Raw genomic sequence first — 25504 nt, forward strand, 5'->3', positions numbered from 1 at the left:
TAATGTTTAATTTTACTACAAATTTCACGCTTTATATACTATCGTACAGTCTTTACTTTTTTAGATATTTAAAGATATCTACAGACTACGTGGATTTGATGCCGCTGGCTTCACCCCAGGTTTCACTCAATTGACACCTTGGGCGCTGGCGTATGTCATTTTATCTCCTCCAGATGATGATGCTTGGAGCCAATATTATAACGCCACTAAAGTACATACTGAAAAAATCATCAATCACAAACTGTCATGGGTTTGTGAGAACATGAATCTAGTACCAACGAATTTTCTCGAATTTTGCAGAGGAAGATCGCAACGGTTGCTTCTTTGCTCTGTTCACTGATATTTACATAGCTAAATTTAAAAAGGAAATTTGAAAAGGAAAAAAAAAAAAAAAAAAAAAATAGTACAAACAAAAATATAAAGAAGTCTCTCTGCTCATTTCAGTACCCTCTCCCACAGCGACGTATATGCACAGGACTTAGTTCCTTATAAACATAGCTCATTGCCACCGCATCAGGCTTTTGAAATTCATTGCGCATTTTTCCGAGCAGTTAATAGACCGTTTTAGTAGGGGTGCAAATGGTTTTTATGTGACTTTCTAGTTTTTCTATATTTTCACAGGTTACCCTTTGTTTACCTGCTCGGGCTTCTCCTATCAGCTTAGAGCGAGTTAGCTTGGTAAGATTAACTTCGTTTGTTGTATTTATCATATTCCTAGCTTCATCACAACTCTCTAGTAACAGACTAAGTGAGGTATAATTACTACTTAACTCTGTGATCACTCTTGGGCATCCTTCAAGGTAATTGCTTGCTCCGTGGTGACTGACTCTCTTACAACTAGACCAGATCATTGTGAGGTATTGCTTATTTGAAGCAGGTCGTCTGCCACAAAATTAGGATACCCAGGCTGAAAGTCTTTTATATGGCATTCACTCTCTTGGATGGTGACTATAAGGGCACTTGTATCTGCTGTGTCCTCAAAAGGGCATGTCGTGATACTAAAGGGTTAGGGGTGTTTGAATCGGATAAAGCAGTGTGTCTATTGACTTCTTTCAGATTGCTGTATAGGTAATCTTGCTGTCGTGGGATGTGTTTATGTTCCATGAGTTAGAGAGACCTAATAACCAAACCGTCTAGGCTAAGAGTTGCAAATTATTGGGTTAACTTCTCGAGCTTTACATCGTTTTTAGTGCAGAGAGTCTTGATAACCTTGTGCAACAATGCTATGTAAGCTTGATGACGATTGACTTGATCATACAGTGAAGCAGCTGTCACCCAGTGGTCTTTGTCAAATTATTCTAAGGCGTTCAGTCTATCATTTACCTTAGAGAATATGACTGTGTGTTGGGTATTACAGTAAAATTTTTCCACGGTTTGGCTTATATTTGTTTTATTGATGTTTCTAACTTGAAGATATCTTCTTCATCGAGCATATTCTAATTTGGTCTATTGATTTAAGTGTCTCAATAGTTACAGAGCTTTAACGATCTCCCTGTCAACCTTGAAAAATACCTGATCATGTATACCAAAAGCTTAGCATTTATCTAGCAATTTTCCATATTCTTGTTGGGTTCACGAGACAGGTGCCAATACTATTACTTTAAGTACATCGTAGAGGGACTGGTTGATTTATTCTTGATTAAGGTAGTTACCGTAGTTTTTTAACAAGGTAAATGTGATGGGGATGGGCCACCGTGACTTTTAACTTTAAACCGCTGCTGTTACTCTCCTTCTCAAAATTTTTGTGATGGAGTTAAAGATTATTATGGTAATGCCATCACAGTCCAGCTTGAAGTAACGTAAGATTTGGCCTTGGGAATAAAAAGATTTTTTTGTCTTCCCAGATTCTTTATTCTGAAAGTATGCTTTACCACACTTATCCTGTAGAAGAGGGTCTGAAATAACGACAGTCTACTTTCATTTTGTGGTGAAACTATAAATGTTCATTATAGCAACATTTATTTTGATGACAGCGATAGTTCAGTGCAAGGACTATTAATTACTTTCACAGCCAATCACAGAAAAATGTAAATGAAAAGCCGAAATAAACTTCCTTGTGATTGGGTATTGAAATAATGAACAATCGTTGTACTGAGCTATCACTGTCATTGATATAAACGTTGCTGGAATAAACATTCATAGTTTTACTACAAAATTAACGTCGAATGCTGTTATTTTGAACTCCCCCAACCCGTATGTCTGTCTAATGCCAGTAAAATTTACACTGCCAATGCACAATGTAAATAAAACGTGGTTATTTTAATTTTCTCTAGAAGTTCTTTCAACGTTCAATTGAAAAAAAAATTTTATGAAAAAAAATTGTATCACACAGCATCAACATTGGTTATTGTTTCATTTGCTTATATGTATAAACATATTTCTTTAGTATGTTGTTATATATTAATTCAAGAGTTGCACATTAAAAATCTAACTGTAAGATTACTATGCTCAGCATAGAAAGTAATAATACCTATGATGAGAGTGGTATTTCTACTAGAGCAAAATTATAATCTCAGTGATGATTATAAATTTACTACGTCACTTTTAATGTGGGAATAAAAAAAAGGCTAATGAAGATGTAGTTCTTCTACTTTTACAATCGTAAAATTTCTCAAAGCGTAGAAGTTGAACGATCAATGATGAGAACGCTAGATTAGAGACTCTGGGCAAGGTGAGATCACTGCTTGAACTGTTTCTGCTACGATCTGAGTTGTTGCTGAAACTGATGGGTGACTGGCCAGTGAAGTGTAGCATATAAAATGAGTCAACCGCTGGTGTGGTAAACATTTGACTCCCTCGTTCATTGAACGATCGTGCAAAGTGCAGGTTTTGGTGGGTGAAAACTAGTAAGAGAGATAATGCGGTAGTGTATATATACAACGTTATTTTTTATGTAATCACCACTCCAGCCACTGTTGTCACGTCAGTTTGCTAGGTAGATTTTCTTGAATGAGCAAAGACCTAGCGTTATCTAAGCATAACGTGATACAGGTGTATGATTACAAGTTGTTGCACAGCCCCTCTTATATACTAAGATTTGTTTTAATACTTGCAGTAATCTTCAGAAACTAGAAGTCACCACCTAGTGAGCAGTAGGTGGTACCAGAAATGAGAAGAGAGATTATTTACGCCAATTCTACGGTGCGAGACTATTTTTTGCCACTGATCGGGACAATCCGCTGTCACCAGCCGTTGAACCAGACGCATATTGTTCGAGAGTGCCAGAGTTGTATCGATGAGTGTGCTCCTACGAGAAGAGGAGGGGATTTACGGAGAAATGAGCGTATAAGCGCACGTTTTGAAAGCACGTAAAAAGAGTATAACGAATGTGCGCAAGGAGAGGACTAATAATGCGAATTATGGCTGTATAGCTGAGCACACAATCAAAGCAAGCAACGACAAAAGTCTTTCTCTTTACATTTTTTAACTGTCAGTAGTTGTATAATATTAAACTGACTTGCTTCAATGCTATCTATTAGTCTTATTGATTGAAATCGTGGAACTCAATACTCATAATTATATGCACTAATTTTTATGTAAAGACATTTCTTTTTTTCTTTTTCCCCTATTTTTAATGCTTATTTTAAAATGCAGTAGTATTTAAAAAAAAAATTTGGTTTACATTTTTTAAGAAAGGCAGTTCAATTATAATTACCAATTTGTTAGTTTTCCTTATCATACTTGCTATGAACTTTGGGACAAGCTCCAGAGGATATCAATAAATATACGTGACTTCGAAATTCATCATATCCGAAGTTACGCTAGCTCAAATAATTATGGCCCGTGTCCCTTTTCAACTCGTTCCGCAATTTTGGGATTAATTCAAACTGTCAGCTGATTTCTTTCTTCAATGCAATTTATAGTTCTAGTTTAGTTTATTTTTCATAATGTTTTAATTTATTTTATACATTGTCTTGTGAACACTTTTTTCTGAAATGTCGAAGTAAATATATTTTGAATACTAATTATATTAAATAATTTGTTGGTTTAATACTTCTCGATGGCAAGGCTGTTTTGTAATTTCATAATAGTAAAATAATATCAAGGAATATGAATATGATACTTATATTTTAAAATTTCCAAGAAAAATAATTCTAGAAACGATTATTACTTGCAAAGTAGAAAATTTATTTAATTATAAACGAATATTTGTCTACACACAAACATTATTTTTTTTGGCTTGTATTTACATTTTAAATTTATACCTTGGGGTTACAACCACTTGTAACTCATAGTGAAAATTAAAAAAAAATTAAGGTTTTTAACCTATACATAATTTTGATTATTTTATAACATGATTTTTTTTTTTTTTGTACGAAATGATTAAGCTTTTTCGATAAAATCCATTACGTGCGAGTTTGCAAAGGCTTCGATTTACGAACCGAGAGATTTACGGCACGAGCCAAAGGTGAGGGCCTTAAGGAGGTTCGTAAAGAAGCCTTTTCGAACGAGTTTCGTATACTATTTGTCCACCTGAGAACCCAAAATCAAGCGGCAAGGTGTTATTTTGAAGTGAGAAGGCGGAAATATGATATTTTTATTTGACTGTACATCAATCGTAATCTTTGGATTAAAAAACACTCTCAAGTCATCCATTAAAACCGTTTACAATACATATTAACAAAAAATACTTCTCCCAATGAATTAGCACAAAATCCCTTAAACATTTATTTTCCATTTTTTGTTGTACAAATTTTTCAGTTATAGTGGCTATAATTGTTCTATTGATCTAAGTTACATATTAAATTTAAGTTATAAAATTTTTATTGTAAAACAAAAGTAAGTTAACTTGTCTTTCGTTGGCTATGGGTTACGACTTATGTGTATTGATACTTTATCTTTCTACTATATGAAAAGGGAAGTGTTGAACAACAGCTCTTGCACAGCTCTAACAATAGAAACTGATAGCAGCGTATAACTGTTAAGGTTGAATAGCTTTTTTCATGAGAAAGCCTTCACCCACCAAGTTACTACTTTACTGTAGCTGCAGTAAGCGCTACCCAAGGTCGCCGAATAAAACAATACAACGTAATATTGAGGTGGTTCATTACACGTGTACTGTCTGCTTGCGTAACATTAGATCATCAGACCTACAAACATCCGGTCATGCCACCACCATAGCACAAATAACCTGCGTCTTTTCATACATAATAACCTTTTCAATAGCTAATACCAAAATATTACCTGGCACACCCAAATTTTTTTAATACCATTGAGAATCTTATGATTTCTTCTTTCAATTCTCAATTTGATACAAAAATAAAGTATATTTTCAATAATATCGTAAGATTCTTAATAAATATTGTATGGCCTTCCATAAAAGCCCAAGTTAAACATAAATTTTAAAGAGATTATTTTTCAAAAAAATTGACTGGCAACACAGTTTCAAATTTTTAGAGGTGATTTGGCTCGTATTTAAGTATAATTCCTCCAAGTTTTGTTAATACTTAAGATATTTCGATTTTTTAATGAGCCATCTTAATATGAGGTATATTTACTACAATAAACACCTTGATTACAAATGAGACGTGGCACGTCAAGAAGGCAACAATTCCCAACGTCGTGGCTTGCTGTCGCAAATGCAGTTTGTTTTTAATTTCGTGGATGTTAAGTAGTAACTCATGGTAAGGGACTTTGGGTGGACTCTTATGAATTTGGATTTGATATATAGGGATAAGTCCTTTTACACAGCACCTAAACTAGATACTTATACCTACCGAAATTTTTCCGGTGAAGCTTTTCGTTGGTGTCCTCAAATACGCTGTCTGTATTTGGAGTACTGAGTGTTGGTGTGTGGCTCTGTATGAAAGTGCTAGTGTTTGTACAGTTGTGTACTCTGTTAGGGGTTAGGGCAACGCAAAGTTTCCCATTTGCCAAGAGTCTGCTAACGCCAGGCCATGCTGCTTTAGTGTCGATCTTGAGCCAAGCTAGAGGGTATATCCTTGCCTGTGAACTCCTTTCACTTGCTCTTTTATCATCATAAAAAAGTCATATGACTTTTTTAAACGTTTTGATTTATTAACTTGACTTTTATAATGGCTAATTTAAATTGCAGTGATGCGTGTTGAATCTTTAGGCACCATAAGTGTCTTTTCTACGTATTGTTTTGGCACCTGCATGTTTTGTAGCATGATGCCAAAATGTTGTTTATATATATTAATAATTATTTAAATAAATAGTCATGCTCCAAAATACCAAGTTTTAGACTTTATTATTATGTATGTTCATGTCTCGGCGCACACTTGCACTATACGCTAAGCAGCTCACTGTGTATTATTAACCAGCACATCACTGTGGATAGGTAGCCACTGTTTTGTTATTTCCTAATACCCCTACACACTGGTAGTTGCCGTTCACTCATTCATACTCTCAACAGAACACATACATTTCAAGCATATAAGCAGGAAGCAAGGGAGAAGAGTCAGACCAAGCCCTTCAGAAAATTTTGATGTCATGGCCTCCAGTTGTTACACCGAAATTTTACCCATAACAGAAAGCCACCCAAATATTACGTCGTGGCTTTTCGACGTAACTTTAGCACGTAAGTATTTTAATGCAGCGTGCAGCGTGCGAACAGCAAATGTATTTGTGTTCAGCAGTGTTTGCAATGTAATTAAACTGTTAAAAGTAACTTACCAGTACCTTTACGAGTAATGGACGATCAAAAGCTGATAGCTCTCCAGCGATGGCTGGTGAAGTAGATTAAGTGTTAGGCCAGTAACATATTATAAGAAATGAAACGCTTAATTAAATAATTAGCAAAACTTGCTTTATTGGTTCACAAATATTAAAACGATAGTAATTTAAACAACCAGACAGACGTTTAATAATAAAACTCGCTTTAGTTAATACCAGCTACTTGCTTGTTCGTCGGTGGTTTTTTCAGGAAAGAGGACGAGCTCACAGGGCACGATTCTATTTAAACCCTGAATCGGATCGATAATCGGGGGTAGGACTGGTGGTGAGTTAAGGAGTGAAGGTAAATTTAATTAACATATTATTGGAAAGAAAGGTGCAGCTGCAGGCGTAGGCTAGATGTTGAATTGGGCGGGGGTGGAGCTAAGGGAGCGGAAATGGCTGGTGAGCACGTGACCGACTGAGCGTGTATTGGTATTGATTTGTGGGTGCGGCCGCTAGGTGACAAACACTATATGGTACTCGTCACCGACTGTGGGTAGACGTCACAACGTGTTCTCCCCCCCCCTAAGTTCTTACTCACCGGACGTGCTCGTGCCTGGTAAAATCGGCTCACGTTTTACAGATATATGTTTAACACAATTTGAATATAGCTAGAGTTACATTGGCATGAAATGTTGTCTTTGCATATTAGTATTACATATTACAATGTGAGTCATTAGCTAACAGTTATCTTATTTTCTAATGATTCTTATTCTCTAAAAGTTCGGCGTATATTATATTAGCTGTGCTGATCGCGGCTTGCTCTCTTTCACGGGTTTCGGCTCGATCCCATTCGGATTGTTATATGAACTTTCTTATTTTACAATGCTGAAGGCTGTTGTTGGAGTTTCTAAGGGTTACCTCGGATGCTCGCGTTGCTTATTGTTTAATGGTGATTTCGGAAATTAATTTGGAAATATCTAGTAATACATTTATTGCCATATTTTTGATGGAGCTATCCGAGTATCGTTTGCAAGTGCTGTCCAATGCACGTATTTGCCTCACACCATAGATGTAGAGAGCTACTTCAAATGAGATTTGTCTCACTTTCAGCATTCGTGCAATGGTCGGTTTCCTGCTTATATGGGTGTGAGGCTTGTTACGTATAGGTTGGTATGAGACAAGTAATAATGAGTAGCTCCCTCTTGTTGGAAAAGTCGTCCTGACTTTTCGTATCTTTTTAGCGATGGTTTTCGCGTATCTTTCCAACAAATATCCAGCGCTTAGGATAATTATTATGGTCTATGGATCTATTGATGCAACGATAGGTGGATCAAAAAAGATTTAGTTTAAGGTTATTGTGCGAATGGTGGGATTTAAAAGTGTCGTATAAGTTTTTAAGAAAGAGGAAGAGTTGTAAGGATGGGCCAATGGGTTGCATACATTATTGTACTTACATTTTTATTCTAGTGTGCGCTGAACGTGTAATGCGCGTGTGCGTGTATATTGTCTGGAAGTTACAATAGTGTTTCGTCATACATTTGTGTTTTTTGTTGTGTGTGTGTTCGTAGTGTTCTGTGTATCTCTTGTTTTGTGTGTATTGCTTAGAGTTTTTGTTGTTTTCGTATTTTGGACATTAAATTTTTTTGTTTTTTCTTTTTTTGTTTATAGGTTTTGTGTTTATTTGCTTTTTCTTGTTTTTGTGTTTTTCATTTTTTTTGTATTTTTTTGTCTTTAGTGTTGGACAACTTGTGCATTTTGATGACTGTGCTTCTCATTGTGTTTGTGTTATCTTTTGTTTGTTGATTTTATTCTCTTTAACATGATGATTTTTGTTCTTTTTGTTCGTTTTTTTTCTGTATTTTTTTTCTTTGTATTCATGTCTTTTTTGTGTTGTTTTTTTTTTCTTTTTCTTGTCTGTGTCTATTTATTAATTTATTGATTTTTCTGTTTGTATTTGTATATAGATATATGTATATATGAGTAAATTCTATTTCGTTTGTTATAAAAAGGAAGTACATACATATTAATTTTCTAGATCGTCTTAGTTGGGTGAATTGATAATAGTTGCACTGAGCTCCGGGGGTCCTCCATAGCTCAAACAATATTGTTGGTTTGCCAGTTCTCTTACGTAGTCTTCTTTGGTCCGTTTAAAGATGCACTTTTTTTGAATGTCCTCGAACCTATAGTTGATGTGGTGATGGTGACACTGCTTGCACGATCACCTGACTGACAATCCAGTTCCACAATCTTGCCAAGTGCCAAAATTAGATGAATTGGTGAGGCTAGTCTTTCCTTCCAGGTTTGCTGTTTCGAGAAAACCAGCGTTAGTTATTCCATGATCATCAGCAGCCGCTTGTTGTCGGCAAAAAGCTCGTGAGTGTAATGCTTTGGATGTCTAGATAGTGGTGATACCTTGCGATGCGTGAACCTGAAGCTTAGTCCCTGCTGCATTGCTTTGGCTAATGCAAGGTCTTGGCTGGTTTCCTTAATAATGTCGGGGAAGAACTCTTTCTCACACTGAATTTTTATTTACAATTAAATAAATTTTATTTTTAATAAAATGAAACGTCGAATGACAGTTGATTCATAATTCAAAAGAACGTCTAATGGTGGTACTGTCTAATTTTTTATTTATTGAAAAACAAAACGACGTTTCAGCCGTTTGGACACTGTTCCAGCCCTCATCAGGTACAAAAATCTCTGAGTGATAAAAAAAATTCTTTACAATACAAATTTTAATAAGTACAATAAACGCAAATTAAGTGGAGTGTATAATATACCTCTGGCTCTTACGAAGGGGACGTAAAATCGTAATGTAGTCTGAGTTTCAAGTTTTGTTGCTTTTATACCCTGCACATGCACAAATGACATAGTATACGCACATAATACAATTAAATAAGAATCGCAAGCAGTTCCTTGTAAGACATACGTAAACAGATCATGTTTTGTATTACCATAAATGAAAGGGGCCCTCAAATTATGTACATTAAGTTAGCCTCCTTTCTTAATTAAATTAACGAGAGACGTGTAATAATTTTTTCACATTTCTGTATCTTGTTATCTATTAATATTATTATTGAAATAATCTTTATTTAACATTTCGGAAAACAGGCGCTTTTTATAATTTTCTTCGGTGTCTAAAATTTTTATTTTAATAAAATTGCAGGTGTTGTTTTAATTTAATAAAAAGTTTCAACCCACTGTAAAAGCTTATCTTAACCGCAACAAGCTGTATTTCAAAGTTTTTGACAAGAACACGTGATGAGTGAAGTACCTTGATGATCAATTAACAAATTCTGAATAGTTTTGAAATCTTATCCTCCAATTTTATTTTTATTGTCAAGCGTTTAAATTACACTGTATATTGCTGTGACATCCCATATCATACACTTAATATTTATTACTTCGAAGCGCGAAGTTTCGTTCTAAATTATAAAAATCAAAAGCTCAGCGATTTACTAACATCGAGCGGTACACCTGCTTTTGCAATTACGTGACGTATGACTTACTTCTTTTGAAACAAGCTACCATCGCAAAACTTGAACTACGCGTACAACCTTCAACAATCTTATAAAGCAACTTGTACTTAATGTAAAATCTAAATGATCAGCAGTTTTAACTATGAATTACTGCGTAATAATTGCACCACGACTGTGCTCGTGTCAATCGAGAGTAATTAGATTAAGCTCTGATTGGTCGTTCGGATACCCAACCTGACGTGTCCTCCATAAGTGCAAGTGTATAAAAACTCCTTGCACATAACAATATTTGCCTTTTCTTTTTTATCGAGTGCTCCAAAATAAATGTAAGGGTTAGAGAGGGAGTTCTGTTGCGTATTTCAAGTGGATGTAAGACTTAGTTGGATGATTAAGCTACGTGTTAGAAGCGTGCATTTCAAGCAAATATAAGACTTAGTTTGATAAATAAACTGTGTGAGAAAAACTCAAACAAACCAGACCACTGTAGACTCGCCTAAAAAGTGAATCAAAGAGGTACAAGAAAGAAAAGACCGTCAATTTGGTTTCCAACGTTAAAAGCAGCAGCCTAATTATTGTCATCACCACGAGTACTCTCATGTTGGATTAGGATTATTTTTGTGGTCAACCTTGTAAGATCTTGCGACTGTGTCCGCGCAAGCAGTGGCTGACCAATGAACATAGGAGTAAGTTAAGTTACGGAAACTCTAAATTGTATAAACGGTGTAAATGCGATTCTGAAACTTTATTATTTATACTATTTGTAAAATCAACTATTTCCGGCTTTTCGAAATTTATTAAATCATTAGATAAGACATAACTTGATTGAAGACATAACTTGATTGTTGATTGAATTTTTTTAATTAATTAAAAAAATATATTAATAACTAAATTATATGAAACATTTCAACATTTACTATTCTAATGATTTGATACGTAGTTCTTACCTTGATGTATAAATTGAATATCGAGGAAAAATTAAATAGACAACGTATGACAAAGACCTTTACAAAGACGTGAGACAAAAAGCTGAACAAGATACACTACTACTGCATTACATAAAACATAAATGCAAGCAGTAGGTCAACGCCAGCTAGCGTACGACACACTAACACAACGTTGTACAAATCACTCAGTGAAACCTAACACCAAAACACTGAGTCAACGATTTAGAAAGAAAAGTATACTGTAAGTAAAAGCAAATAAGGCCTTTAAGCCGATTTTTCACGTGAAAAGAAAAAGCCCGTCAGCTGCCTTCTTCATCACATTTGCATGCTCAACTCTAGTATCATATAATAAGGAACAACTTTGCAATCTTATTAACGTTCCTTAAAAAATTTTTTACCCATACAGTGTCTAAAAGTAATACTTTTCCAAAACTTTGATCATAATTGAGCAGTCCATTTTTCACCATTTCTCTCGTTGACTCCATGTGAGTATGTTTATTTGATTTAATATTAAAATTTCTTCTTATTTTACTTAAAAGTTAAAACGTTTTACAATTCGTGACGATTGCAAATGTAAGGTTTCTAAAATAAAAAAGACAGTGCACATAAAAGCACACTGAATATTTTCTTATACGAACTTGTGTGTGTATATATATATATATATATATACCTTGGCTTCGCCCGAGATTTACTAAATAAAACACCGTAGTGTGTTGACATGTAATATGAAACATTTTTAGTTAGAAATTTTACATATATTCTTGATACATCTCAGGACAAAAATCTTCTTATTAAAAACATATTTTTTCAGAATCCATTTAGTTTATTTGGTCAAATGATAACGTGTAAAAATTCAAAAAAATAATTATTCTGAAAAGTACCGTGCATTCCTTATGCTATAAAATAATCAGTGACCTTAAGAAGCCGTTGATTTATAGTTTCTCCCGTGTAATTCAGAAAAACGGCTATTTTTTTAAGCTGATGAGATTTTAAGCCCCCAAAAAATTTATATTAAAAAAAAAATTTTTTTCCCATATCTCACAACTTTATTATCACAGCAACAAAGTCATGGACCTTAAACCCTATGTTTTTATTGCCACAAAAACACAAATACATTTTTTACTCATTAAAAAATCTGAAGTAGGATCTTAAAAGATTTCAGAGATTGCTGTGAGGGTACAATGAAAAGCTGATCTCTCACGTACTGGACTCTTTAGTTGTCGATTTTGACGCTGCTGTTTCAATCTCGGTAAATTTTTTGCGTCAGTTTCTTGACACCTAAGTGAAATTGTATTTATTAGATACACTTGCTTGCGATTTTTTTAAGTTCTAATATACTTGTTGGTAAGGTAGTTCGACGTCCAATGGCCCTAAAAAAGACTGGTAAGCTTCTTAAGTTAACTCTTTTTTGACTGCAGATAACAGCAATTGTGACTGCCTGGATTTCTCAGGGTGATCTTCTCTGGCATGCTGGTAAAAACCCAGACTGATCGGGAGAAAAATTACAAAGTCCGAAGCTTTGGGGCTAGTTGTAGTGCTCTTTCCCAACGTCTCCTGGTATAACGTCGAAGACGTTAGTGTCCAAAGTACCTTTTTTATTTGCAGATTCAGTTGTTTTGGTGATCTTAGATGGGGAGATTGGTTTGTGATACTTGTCCAGTGGAGGCTGTCCCGTTGGCTGAAGTTTTTTTTCCTTCATAGCTGTTATAGGTTTGCCCAGCGCAGACCTTGGAGAGGTGACGTCCGCTAGTGAATGGCTGACTTGGTTTAATAGCGCCCATCGTTAGTTAATATAGTCTTTTAGTCGACGAATCGCTTCCAGAAATGGTAGTAAAAATGTATTAGTAAGCAAGGTAGTTTACACTTAGGTGGCCCCTAAAAAGAACCGATGAAATTGATGGTTAAGTAGGGAACGTAAATACTTATAATGGCCCTAAAAAGCGCCAGTGGTGAGACTTTTAGGCTATTCTTTATTATTATTCCTGATGATGAAGAGCTGGCTACGGGTAGCTTGATTCTTACCCTGGGAGTCTCTATGTACGGAGACTGTGATGGAGGGAGGTACGCCGCTGACCAAAGAATATCTCGTCTTCGGGTCGTTCCCCGAATAACCAACCGCTCATCGTTAGATGGGAAGGTGTGGGTAAGCGCGTTGAGGACGGGACGACTAAGAAGGTAGAAGTTGTTGCTGCCCTTGCCCCTCAGAGCTGTTTTCCCTGGCTTACATTTGTAGCCAAAAATTCTCTAACTGCACCAGGTGGGATGGTGGGACTGCCACACAACTCTGAAGAGTTGGTGCAGATTGTGTTCTGGCTAGATATGTATCCTGGTATTGTGGCAGAGACGGCATCGGTTGGAATTAATTTTTTTTTTTTTTTTATCGCACTCGTCGAGATTCAGGGTGAATGGACACCTAGGTCCCTTCCCCCTTAGAGAAAAGTGTCGTCCGTAACCGGGATACCTGGCTGCAAGACTATCATCAGTATTCACTATACAGCTCGTTGAACTGCCGATGCTCGACTACATCACTGTCAAGACGTTCCAGCGTATTTTAACCACACTTATTGATTATGTTGCAGGTAGCTTCGATCTTATGTCGATACCACCTAGCGGATTTTACTGAACTAAAGTGAAAAGCTGGCGTATTTTTTTAAAACTTTGAGCTCATTTATTGCTATTGTTGTTATATTTTTTAAGATAAAAACTATACTAAAACTATCTAGGAAGTATCATGAATCAGTGTGCAAAATTTCAGAAAAATCTGTTCAGTAGTTTTCGCGGTTAGCGATTACAACGGTTTTAGCGACTTTGCTTTATATATTAGTAAGATATATAAATATATATATATATATATAACCAAACTAGCTTTTTAAATTAAATCTCTATCTTACAGACAAAGGAAACAGCTGTCTGCACTACGCATCACGAGCTGAGTGCCAGGAAGCCACAGAGATGCTCTTGCGACGTGGTAGCTACATTGGCCATGTAAATAATTTTGGTGTGCCTCCACTAGCGCACATGTCAGCTGATATCCTTGAAAGTCAACTGAGTGAGTGTTTGACGTGCTCAGACGATCGAAGTGAGGAGTATGAGGTGAACTTGGATTACAAGAATCTAGTACCGCATGGGGTCCAGCTGCCCAGTGAAGATGAACTCTCTCGATATACTGAAAATCCTCAAGTGTATTGCAACGAGATGGATCCTCTACTCTACATTGCGGAACATAGGCACCTCAGGCGTCTACTGAAACATCCATTGCTTGCATCCTTTTTATATCTTAAGTTTCTCAGGATTAGATACCTACTATATGCTAACTTATTGATTTACGCCTTATTTTATGTTGTGCTCAACACTTATATATGGCTGCTGACCACTGACGCACTTATTACTAAAGGTATCATTTATTATATTTCTATAATGCTTTTTTATATGAACTCAATATATCATTAATCCATGTAATTCTTGTCATCTGCAAAAAAAAATTAAAAAACTATTTGGCTTTTTGATGTAAACGAAAATAAACACTAGAACGAAACCCTTACGCCACTGATAATCTAGCATAGCATGATAATTGTCAGATACTTAAAGTATCTCTTACGCACTAAAAATAAAGTTCACGTTAAGTTTAAGTCTCATATAATTTGCATGACATTAATGACTATTTATTGTAAGGTTTTAGACAGCAGAGTTAGTTATTTCAAAAAACTGACAAAAAAAGAAGGATTTTAAGATACAAATAAAAGGTGGTTCTAAAGGTTTTGATTGTAAAACTATGAACTTATTATAATGAAGGTACATCTTACGGGCTAGTAGAGAATAGTATCTCGAGATACGTAAGAATATTTTTTCATGTTATACTTGGATACCTTTACCACCTTACCGTTTTTTCCCTACATTAAACTCGTTTTCCTGCAACTGTACGAGTCTTTCTCGTGGAGCTTTTAGTGAAAGGTTCTTCTGGAATGAGCTGGTCATTTATCTCACTGGACACTATTAATAAAGCACAGCAACCGTCTTAATCATACCAAAGTCGTTATCAGGTTTAATTTAAAAAAGGTTCCTTATAATAATCATCTAATTTGGCGAGCCTATCTTTTTTAAGCTGATAGTGATTTTAATAATAAGCTGGCTAGATTATGGCTTCTCTTAGAAAGGTAGCCTTTAGATCCAGAAAACTATTTAGCAAAATCCACTGTAAGCTTTAATTATCAAAAAAGAAATGATTTTTTCGGCATTCTTGGTTTATTTTGGTATCATGATATTATTTGGCAGGGTTTGATCTACTATTTCTTGAGTGTCTTTGAGTAGGAAGCAACGTGGTCATTACAAAGCCATTAAAGCACTTTTTTTTCAACTTACCACAACTCAAAAAATACTGATGATGTCAGACCAGAAAATTTGAGGATGCACTTTTAAAATTGATTAGTTTCTCCTGCTATTGCGGTAGAGTCGTTCGAATTCAGAATGCCTTTTTTTTCATGGCATTTATTAATCTTTGTAGTTTGAAATAAAATTTGACGTAAGCCGCTAGTCTATTGAAGAAAAGTGTCATCAATAGCTGGGGTATGTAGCTGAACAACTTACAATAGTTATAACTCTATATTCTTGATAAACTACCAGCACAATTATGAAATTAGGGGATACTATAACCAAGCCCATTTACTTTTATTGCAGGTAGCTTTTATTTTACTTCCACGCTACATAGCAGATGTTTTTAAAATTTGAGATTATTTATAACCATACAGACACCATTAAGAAAGTGTACATAATCAGTGACTGCAAAATTTCAGCAAGATTGATCGAATAGTTTTTTGGGTTAGCGATTACGACAGTTTTTTGACTTTGCGTTATATATAAAAGAGATGTTTTAATTTGATGTTTTATTATTAAATTATTAAAGAAGGTTATTTTTTAAAATAATTTAGTATTTGAAAAACCTTTTTTTAAATTGAGGATATTTAATGAAACTTTACAGTTATCGTAAAGATAATATTTACACATAACAAGACAATATAATTTTGTCTTTTTTATTTACCGTAACGTTGAATTTTTATCCCTGATCAACATTCTTACGTCAACGAGAGCCTGTCCTGATACAACGCACTAAAATCACCTCTGAATGCCTAGGGTACAATCCTTTTTCAAATCTCGTTCCACACCGCTGCATGGCTCAGCTCTGCTCTCCCGTTGTAACTCTCCACCTAGAGAAGGCCCCGCCGCGGACTTTTCGTTGAGAGGCGGACAGTTTCCGAGAGAAATGACCAGGATATCAATGTTACCCACTTATAGAAATAAATACACTAAGGCGAATTTCACTTTTAGACACGTTTCATTTTGCATCTTGAAAACGTGACCTGTGATTGACCATGTGAAAACAGTAGTTTTTGTAAATATTATCCAATATTATTTTAACTTTGACATTCAAATTTATTTATAGTAATGTTAAACGCTCAGGCTAAAGGAAATTCTTTTGTCTATAAAAGAAAAAGTAATGATGATGAATTACCTGTATTTTTGGTATGAAAACCCTTTAATTAATTTTTTCGCTAGTTATAATTTTTGCTATAATATTGTAGTTAAATAATTTTGTAATTTGTATTCTTGTACTGTTAAATAATTAAATTCCTTACGTATATACGTTTACATATTAAATATATACGTATTAACATAACAACTGTTCTAGTTTTTATATTAGGCTTATGTGGAGGTGAGCCTTTATGAATTTTGTTGAGAAATTCGTCTAGAAAATTTATATAAATATCACTATCAGATTTATCAGCACCTTTGTTAGTAGCATAATCTATGCTGTCATACGTTTTCATTTTTTCTTTGTCATGATTTAGAATTGTATTGTTTAAAAAGTAAGTATATTCTTTATGAGAAGTAAGTTTAACGTTACTTATTAAAAAATTAATGTCTTTACTAAAAATCTGCTCTAACAGTTTAGGATTTTGTGATCGCTTCTCAAATTGATCTGGTGGTGCCAGATCAGATTTTGCTACACCAACCAGCCAGAAAAAACAACCCTGAGGAGTTTGGGGAGCCACATCAGCTCAAAATTTTATCAGCCTTGTCCTCAGTGGTTCATCTCAACAACAAATCCACAACGGAGATATTCTCCAGGCTCACTTTTTCGATCAACCAATAACAGTTGGTTTTCTGGGGAACGATCTGAAGACGAGATAGTCTCCAGCTATTAGCGTACTTTCACCCAACACGGTTTCCGTACGCGATCTCCGAGAGTAAGAGTCAAGCTACCCGCAGTCGGCTCACCATCATCAAAAATAATAGGAAATGATTGAAAGTATCACCACTAGCCCCTTCCAGGAGCATTCAAAGTATTAACCTTTCCTAATTAATCATCAATCTCATTAATTGTTTCAAGGGCCAGCTAACGTTTAACTAACTTGCCAACAAATAAATTTTTACCGTCGTTTCTGGCAATGATTTTCCCACTAAAAGATCATACCAATAAAGCCAACCACTATTTAACAAAGTCAGCCATTTACTAGCAGGCATCACAGGCGGAGTTTTTTGCTACTAGGCTAAGAGCCGCAGCCATTGATGACCCTACATTACCCACTTGATTATGAGCATTCAACTAGGATCACCGATCCTCTCCGAAATACGCGCTCGGTGAGCCTAACAGTAAAGCTATGAATGAAAAATAAGCTTGAACAAGCGAGACAGTCTCTGCCTAGCAAACATTACGAACCAATCTCTCTACCTTGAATCACAAAAACAACTGAGCTCTGCGAAAAAAATTAGGTGCTTTGGATACAAACGTCTTCGGCGTAACACCAAAAGATGTTGGGAAAGAGCACTAAAACTAGCTCTAATGCTTAAGACGTTGTAGTTTCCCTTCTAGCTAGTCTGGTGCTACAACAGCAGGCCATACAAGATCACCCTGAGACATCCCAGGAGTCACGTTTGATAAACCTTTAGTCAAGAAAGCGTGCAGTTCACCAGTCCTTTTTATAGCCATTAAACGTCAAACTACCTTACCAAAAATATATTTTAACTTAACAAAGTTGACCAAAAACAGCCTTTAGTGTTCATAAAAATTGTAACCATGACTAATGTCGCAAGAGGGCGAAGTAGAACGATAACTTCAAGTACATTTAATTCATACAATTTTAGGTATCAAGGGACTGACGTAGAACATTCATCGAGGTTAAAGCAGCAGTGTTAAAATCGGTAAACGAAGTGTTTATGAAGTGAGACATCAGCTCCTTATTATAGTATTTACTAAAATTATCTAACTCTTTAAATTGGTAAAATGATACGTTTTTGGTTAAAAAATACAGAAATTAGGCTTCAGGACTTTGTTGCTCTGGTGACAAAGTTTGGAGATTGAAAAATTCATGATTATAGTTTTTGTGTCATTTTTTAAAATTAACAGTCTCAATAGATAGCTCTTTCTATTTGTTATATGTTTGTTATAATGTGAAAAAGTACAAATCACTGATCCTTTGGGGCCAATAACTATTTTATAGCATAAGTACTGCACGATACATTTAAGCATTATTATATTTTTTCACTTCTTACAGCTTATTATTTGACTAAATAAATGACATGGATTCTAAGCAAAGATATTTTCAATTAGCAGTACGTTTAGATGTACCAGGCCAGGTCAATTAAAAACGATTTGTGCTCGGTCAGTCTAGGTTAACTCTCTAAAGGCTTCTGGTGTTTGTTGTGTTTTAGAATTTCTGAATGGCAACGATATTTCGTTCTTGCTGAGTTTTCTTAACCTAAAGGGCGGCAAATTGACACGAACAAGGAATCTTTTCAAGGAAGACTACAAAAACGTTCAATTTGCTTTAAATGAACCCAGGATATTTGAAAAATTAGTCGATGTTAATAAGACAGTTGATAAGATAAAACTGACTTGTAAAATGTCTGATACAAAAGCTATTAATGCTGTCAGTAATGGCAGAAAACGTGACAAGAAATTAAAATTAGACGAGGCTGGGCACTGAGAAAAAATCAGAAAAAAAAGTAGAACCAATTTTAAGATTAGGCACAGGCGAAACCTTTAAATTCATATTAAAAAAGTTGAAATGCTGCCGAATAAGTATAAATGGTTAAGAATAGGAAATTGACAGTCAACTTGACATGAAAATAAAATCCTTAATACTTCAGAGAACAGTACCGTACGCCATGTACCACCTTGATAAACTAATAGCAAAAATAAAAATGATGCTGAAAAAGTAGGAGAAAAAAAACAGGAAGACTGCAGAAGAACGAAGGATGGCTGAAGAAGGAAGGCAGAAGGAAGAACGGGCGAAATCAGAGTTTTACGCAGTAATCTGAAACTTTGATCAAAAACTGTGTAGAATAAATGAAAGGCTGAATAGAGTTGGTTTTGAAATTGATTGAAAGCTTTGAAGAACTTGTAAGAAATAATGAAATTATAAGTACGTCTAGTCCCTTTTCTGAAAAGGAAAAGCGTGATGCATTTCATACCGCCGTCGTGGGAACGATATCTAGTGTACAAGTAACAGACTTTACGCTCAAAATGCAGAATAAAGTCAGCACGGAAATGACGTATAAAAATCTCTTGTCATTTTTAATAAAAGTTAGAAGGGTTAACAGAGCTTTCTGGAGGTTGACCCACGAGAACAGCGTTAGCTACGTCTTGGCCTCAGGACCACCTCCACTGCTTTAATTGTGACGATTAAGACCCCATGGCCGATGAATGTCCGGAAGCTTACTCCTAACTAAGGAAGTGCTACATGTGTGGCACTTTTGTGAATGACATCTTAGCCCACAAGAGAAGCAGCCTGAGATGTGGTGAGCAAAATAAGTCTGATTCATGGGATTTTAAAAGGCAGGGTCGTGGAAGTAGAGGGAATCGAGGTAGCCACAACCGTGGTTATAGCCGGGGTTGCTCAAATTTCCGAAACTTTGGACACAAAAAAGACTCTAGCAACTTCAAGGATAAAAAGATTCCAAAAGGCAGAATACTAAGGAAAAACAAAATGTGTTGGGGTCAAATAATGGTAAGTCTCGGACGTTGATCAAGCTCCTTAAAATTTTGTTTTTAAATTCTGTTGGTTGGGAAAACAATTCAGAATTAAATGAAGCAAATAAAATTAAATTTATCGTTGATTTGCAAGCGACCAACCACTTTGCAAAATTGGAAAAACTATTAAAAAATCTTGACTAAAGCAAAATTGCAAAAATAAAATGTGCAAATTCAAATTCATCCGCAGATTTAAAAACAAAGAGAGTGGGAAGCCTACTACTTAAAAATAGCAATAACAAAGTTAAGTTGAACGGAGTAGTCTGTGCTCGCGATTTAATTGGAAACTTACTTTTTCCTAAAATAAATTTACTGATATGGGTCTGTCCATCTATTAAGATGATATGGATGTTAGTATTTTTAATACTAAAACAAAAAATTTTTGAATATGAGAAATATACCAAAAATCGTACTGGACAGTCAAATTCCTAAAGTTTGACCGCATGAAAAGGATTGGTCAGACATAGATCGGAAATGTCAAAAAAATGAGAATTCTAACCGCAGAGTCAGAAGCATAGACTGATCCAAAAAAGTCAGCTCTGGTAGGCATGAATATAACTGAAAACTTAAAGAACTCGATTGGAACAGTAGATCAAGATGACAGCTCTTTTTGCAATGTGTTTTTGATACAACATAGAAAAACAATGTTAATATAGTAGAAACTTAATTAATAAACGAAATTTAGAGCCCCCTTACTAAATAATATAAAATATTTAAAGGAAATAACGGGGAAATGTTATCTCAAGTCAGGTTAAGACATGTGCCATGGGAGTGTCTCAGAAAGCTGCAGAAAAAATATTCAGAAATAAAAAGTCTTTAGGGGGCTGGTTTTAGTGACGCAATAAAAATTTGTAACGTGTGCTTTAAAAAAAAGTCTCAAAATTTTTAAGTATTTTATCTCCTGGTCAGACTAGGGCACAGAATTCAAGGAAGGATCAAGTTGAAACGTATTAGATAGCCTTAGAGCGGAACTCCAACTGAGCTGCCCTGATACCCCCGTACAAAATGGCACATCGTAAAAACTGAACAAAACTTTGCAGATAAAGGCGCAAGCTCTAATATGTGATTTGCAGCTCCTGAAGAACATGTGAGACTAGGCCTGAACGTGGTGGTATTTGCATACAATCACACTCCACATCATTCAAACAAAATGGAAATTTGCTTGGCAAAGATTGCCCAAAACAAAAGAACAGATATAAGTCAGATAAAAAGATTCAGTTGTGCCTTCTATACAAGAGCTTATAGAAATACTAACACGGAATTTGGAACTAAAGGAAGGCAAGCAACTTTAGTGGGCTATATGCGCACAGAGTGTCGCCTGCTTTGCCCAGACGAAGGAAAATTTTACGACAGTAGAGATGTCAGATTTAACGAGCATTTTGTGTATAGAGACGTATACGGCAAAAGTTCGCTTAAAAATTGGGAGGAAGTTACCGTAGATATTAAACTAGATGAGTAGCTCTTGATCTTTCAGAAAAAAAGGAAGAGATGACAACATTGGAGGGAAAACCCCTAGTTAAACAAAAAGAACCAGGAAGGCTGAAAAAGTCAGCAGAAATGGAAGCAAACGTGACAGCTTTAAATCTTGTTTACAAAAATTCAGTTAAAGATGTCAGTTTGGCAGGTTTGGCTTTTGCTGCCGATTTAAAAAAAAATCTTTACAAAAACATGATACTGACATGGCAGATAGGGATAATATGTCCTCAGAGAATCTCACTCATTACCAGCTTCTGGCTAAAAAAAGCAAAAATCTGTCATCATATGAAGAAGCAATAAAGGCAGCAGACTGGGGAGGTTGAATTCGAACGATAACAGATAAGCTTGAGTTAATGATGAAAAATCGTGTCTGAATTCTAAAAAAAAGACCTGTGGGACTTATAAACAGCAGACACCCAAATATAATTGACTCTCACTGGGTATTTAAGAAAAAACTTGGCAAGGGCAAAGAATATATAAAGCACGGCAGGTGATACGGAGATTTAAAGATAAAAATGAATACGATGTAACAGAAACCTATGTTCCAGTGTCAAGATTAATTTTGATCAGAATGGTTCTTGCTGTGGTCAATAAATAAAATTCGGACACCTGTCAACTAGACGTAAGAACAGCTTTCTTGAATAATACTCTTGATGATTGTTTAGTTGAACGGGACTAAATACGAGTACCACTACGTGAGCGGAGAAAGATCGAAGCTCACAGCACGTTTGTTCTCATCAACACATAAAACTGCGCTTAAATTTATTTACTTCACACACACACGCAATGTGCAAGTTTTTTACTTTTCTCTTGATTCTCGTTCTCTCTCCCCCTTCAAAACCGACTTTTTAGCCTGTCTCACCCATCTTCAGCATTGTTCGCATCCCGACACCTAATTGACACTCGAGATGAATAATACCTCCGCAGATAGGCGTGCATCATTAGAAAGGAGGGGATTGGGCGAAAGAGAAAAGGTAGCGCCACTCGAAAAATTAGGTAGGCTTCGTCCAGTCCGATACTTGCCTCTGTACAGAGCGGTCTCCAGTTGTTTTCTAAGAAATCGTGTACGTAGCTTATCTCGGGTAATTTTTTCTCGTTTGAGTTTTTGAGAAGTTCTTCGTCACACCCCAACGCATTAACGTGTTTTTTGCATCAATTTGTCATTGTTCGTCTGAATCTAAAATACAGCCACGTGCCACGTCAACATTCACCACGTGCTGTGAGCGCCCACGGCAAAGATCCACACACACAGAACCGTGGTACGTAAACAAGAAGGAGAACAGTGCGGACGCGCACTTACATAAATTACATACATCCATGGCTCATCAATAGTATTTTTTATTTAGTTCAACCCAACCCATCCTATCCTTCGTTAATTAACGTAAAGGCTTTTATAGTTAATTTTTTTTTCATTTAAATAAAGTAGCTTAGTATTGTAGTTGTTTAATTGTTGCCCTTACATTTATAAGTTTGTCCTGTGCTTCCGCATCATAGTGCTACCTTTCTTGCATTTTGTATTTTGTATACTGTATTTGCTTCGCGGTTTTCTGATTTAATATCTTAATAATAAATGAGACGGCTTCGTCACTTAGACGCAGTCATTATCTATCGAGCTCCATGATAAATTCAGAAACCATATTTTTGAAGTCTGTGACCAAAATAAAAAATTAACATGACATATTTTGTTCCACATAAAAAGTATGGTGTTAGCTGGAGAACCGTGTTTATTGGCCAGTTGAAACTTAAATTTGGTGGCTAACATTTGTTGCGACAACAAGGCAGCTAAACTAAATTTAAAAATAAGTGGAAGTAGGAAATTAAGACATATGACAGAAATTTATGAAAATTATGTCAAGGTAACGTACGGTCGGGTAAATGTCAAATAACAGACTTTTTAATGAAGCCTTTACCTATCAAGCTCCACGACAAATTCAGAAACAATGTTTTTAATGAAGTCTGTAACCGAAATAAAGAATTAATTTGACAAATTTCTTTTCATATAAAAAGTATGGAGTTAGCTGGAAAACCGTGTTTCTTGGCCTGTTGAAACTTATATTTCAGTACCATGGACAATTAATAATAAAAATGATCTGAATAAGTGAAATTAAATTGTGTCTATTTTTGTACTTTCATACTTTGTTAGCTATCTCAAGTTGAGAGGGAGTGTTGAAGTTCACGACTGTATAAATAGGCTATATGTACTTGTAAGTATGTATATGCATGTGTGTGTGAGAAAAAGCGCGAACAGCCCCGGCTAGGCCTAGATAGTTTTGATTTAACTATATTAACGTGCACACGCTGTATTTAACTCCCTGTCAAATTAACGTTTGTTGAGTCAATAGTCAGTTTTCTAATAAAATCTTTTTTTTTCAAATAAATGTCGTCTTATTCTCCCTTAAGCCACATGTCTTTACTTTTTATATTGTATAGTTATTAAAGAGATGCTGTCAACAACCTTCCTCCTTCATCTTCTAACCCCCTTCTTCTGCATCCTGCTCAAGAAAACTAAAATCTTTTATTTCTCTGTAAAGTAACATAATGTAATCTTTCTTTCTCCCCTTACAACTCCTCAACCCCTCTCACATGTTTTGTGATGCGTTTAACGCCCCTTAAAAAGACAAGTTTTCATTTTAAGTTCTTATCTCCTTTTTTTTAGATATCACAGAGCGGACAATATAACTTCTACCGACTTAACATGCATCTTTTGGGGTTCAAATGGCTTAGTAACAGACTTATTTCCACCTTTGAATATTAAGGTTGAAAATTGTGACGGTGGTTATCTTTTTAAAGATTTTTCAATCTGTTAAGTCTGTTTGCCAAGTTAAATGGTTTGGATGATAAAAGGAAAATGATTGCTCTAATTTCTTGCTTACCTAATAAGGTGAGATCAGTGCTTGATAATTTTCAAAGTCAGAAGGACTGTTGAATTTGATCTCAAAACTTAAGGTTTGTTGTGGAAGAAATTATTAAGCAGTGACGTGTTATGTTACGTTGCGTTTTCTCGCCCTGAGACACTTAAGGTGCCCTGACCAGTTAGTCCTGAATCATACCACCACCACCAATAAATCAGGTTTTTTTGACTTTACAATCAAGCTTATCTGGTTAAGTTTGGCAGTATAGCTGCTATATTATGTACACACATGAAGGTGTGTATACTAAAGAGTTACGCTTGTGATTTATGGCTTAAGAAACGTGGCGCCGCGAACGCGATTAAATGGAACCCAATTTTTTTGAAAAGTGAAAATATCCATGTTTTTTCATTATTTTTTATATGCATATCCCAACGCTTCCACATTATTTAAAAATTAGTTTTTGACGTGAAATTTAACAAGGAATCGAATGATGAAGTCAATTTTAAAATAAAATTTGGGGAACGGCTTCAAAGCTTGATTTTTTTGAAAAAAAGTCGTTTTTCGAATGAATAACGGTTTTTAAAAATTTTTTAAATATTTTTATCGAAAAGTTGAGAAAATTTTACGTCGAAATACATATTTAAAAAAATTTTTTTTATAATATTAAGATGCTTGCTAAAAATAAAAGAAATAATGACTTTTGAATTTTTTTGAATTTTCGAACCGTTGCACCGGCCTCTGTAGGCACTAAAAAAAATGTTTCCCGGCGGGTTCTGCCTTTTTTTGACTCATAGAATCGATATGCAAAGTTTCAAAAAAATCGGAGAACTCAAGGTACAAACGCTTACTATATTTAAAAGACTGACCCATATAACTATACAAGGGAAATCTACAACTTTTCATTTGATCCATAACAATTTTTGAATCAAAGATGGCATTCTATTACGTCGCAACTTTAGTAAAGAACGACGAGCCACATTATCAAATTATCATGATGCAATAGTACTAGATGAGGACGTAATAAATCTCAACAGTTTTTTTTTAAATTCTTGAAGAAAAAGAGCAACTAGAAGGGATCGAAAAAAAAACATGAAGCAAGAAAAC

The 25504-nt window shown here is 35.2% G+C and overlaps 1 protein-coding gene across 1 annotated transcript in view; it reads left to right on the forward strand.

Moving 5' to 3' along the window:
* Positions 1-25504, forward strand: part of pain (transient receptor potential cation channel family member painless) — a 255675-nt gene that overhangs the window by 182641 nt on the left and 47530 nt on the right. The window contains exon 4 of the mRNA XM_014353792.2: positions 13938-14438. Coding sequence (XP_014209278.2) covers positions 13938-14438 — 501 coding nt within the window. The remainder of the gene's footprint in view (positions 1-13937; positions 14439-25504) is intronic.

The sequence above is a fragment of the Copidosoma floridanum genome, unplaced genomic scaffold, assembly GCF_036245765.1.
Source record: "Copidosoma floridanum isolate Cflo_tuat_1 unplaced genomic scaffold, Cflo_Japanese_pri ptg000030l, whole genome shotgun sequence".
Classification (NCBI taxonomy): Eukaryota; Metazoa; Arthropoda; class Insecta; order Hymenoptera; family Encyrtidae; genus Copidosoma; species Copidosoma floridanum.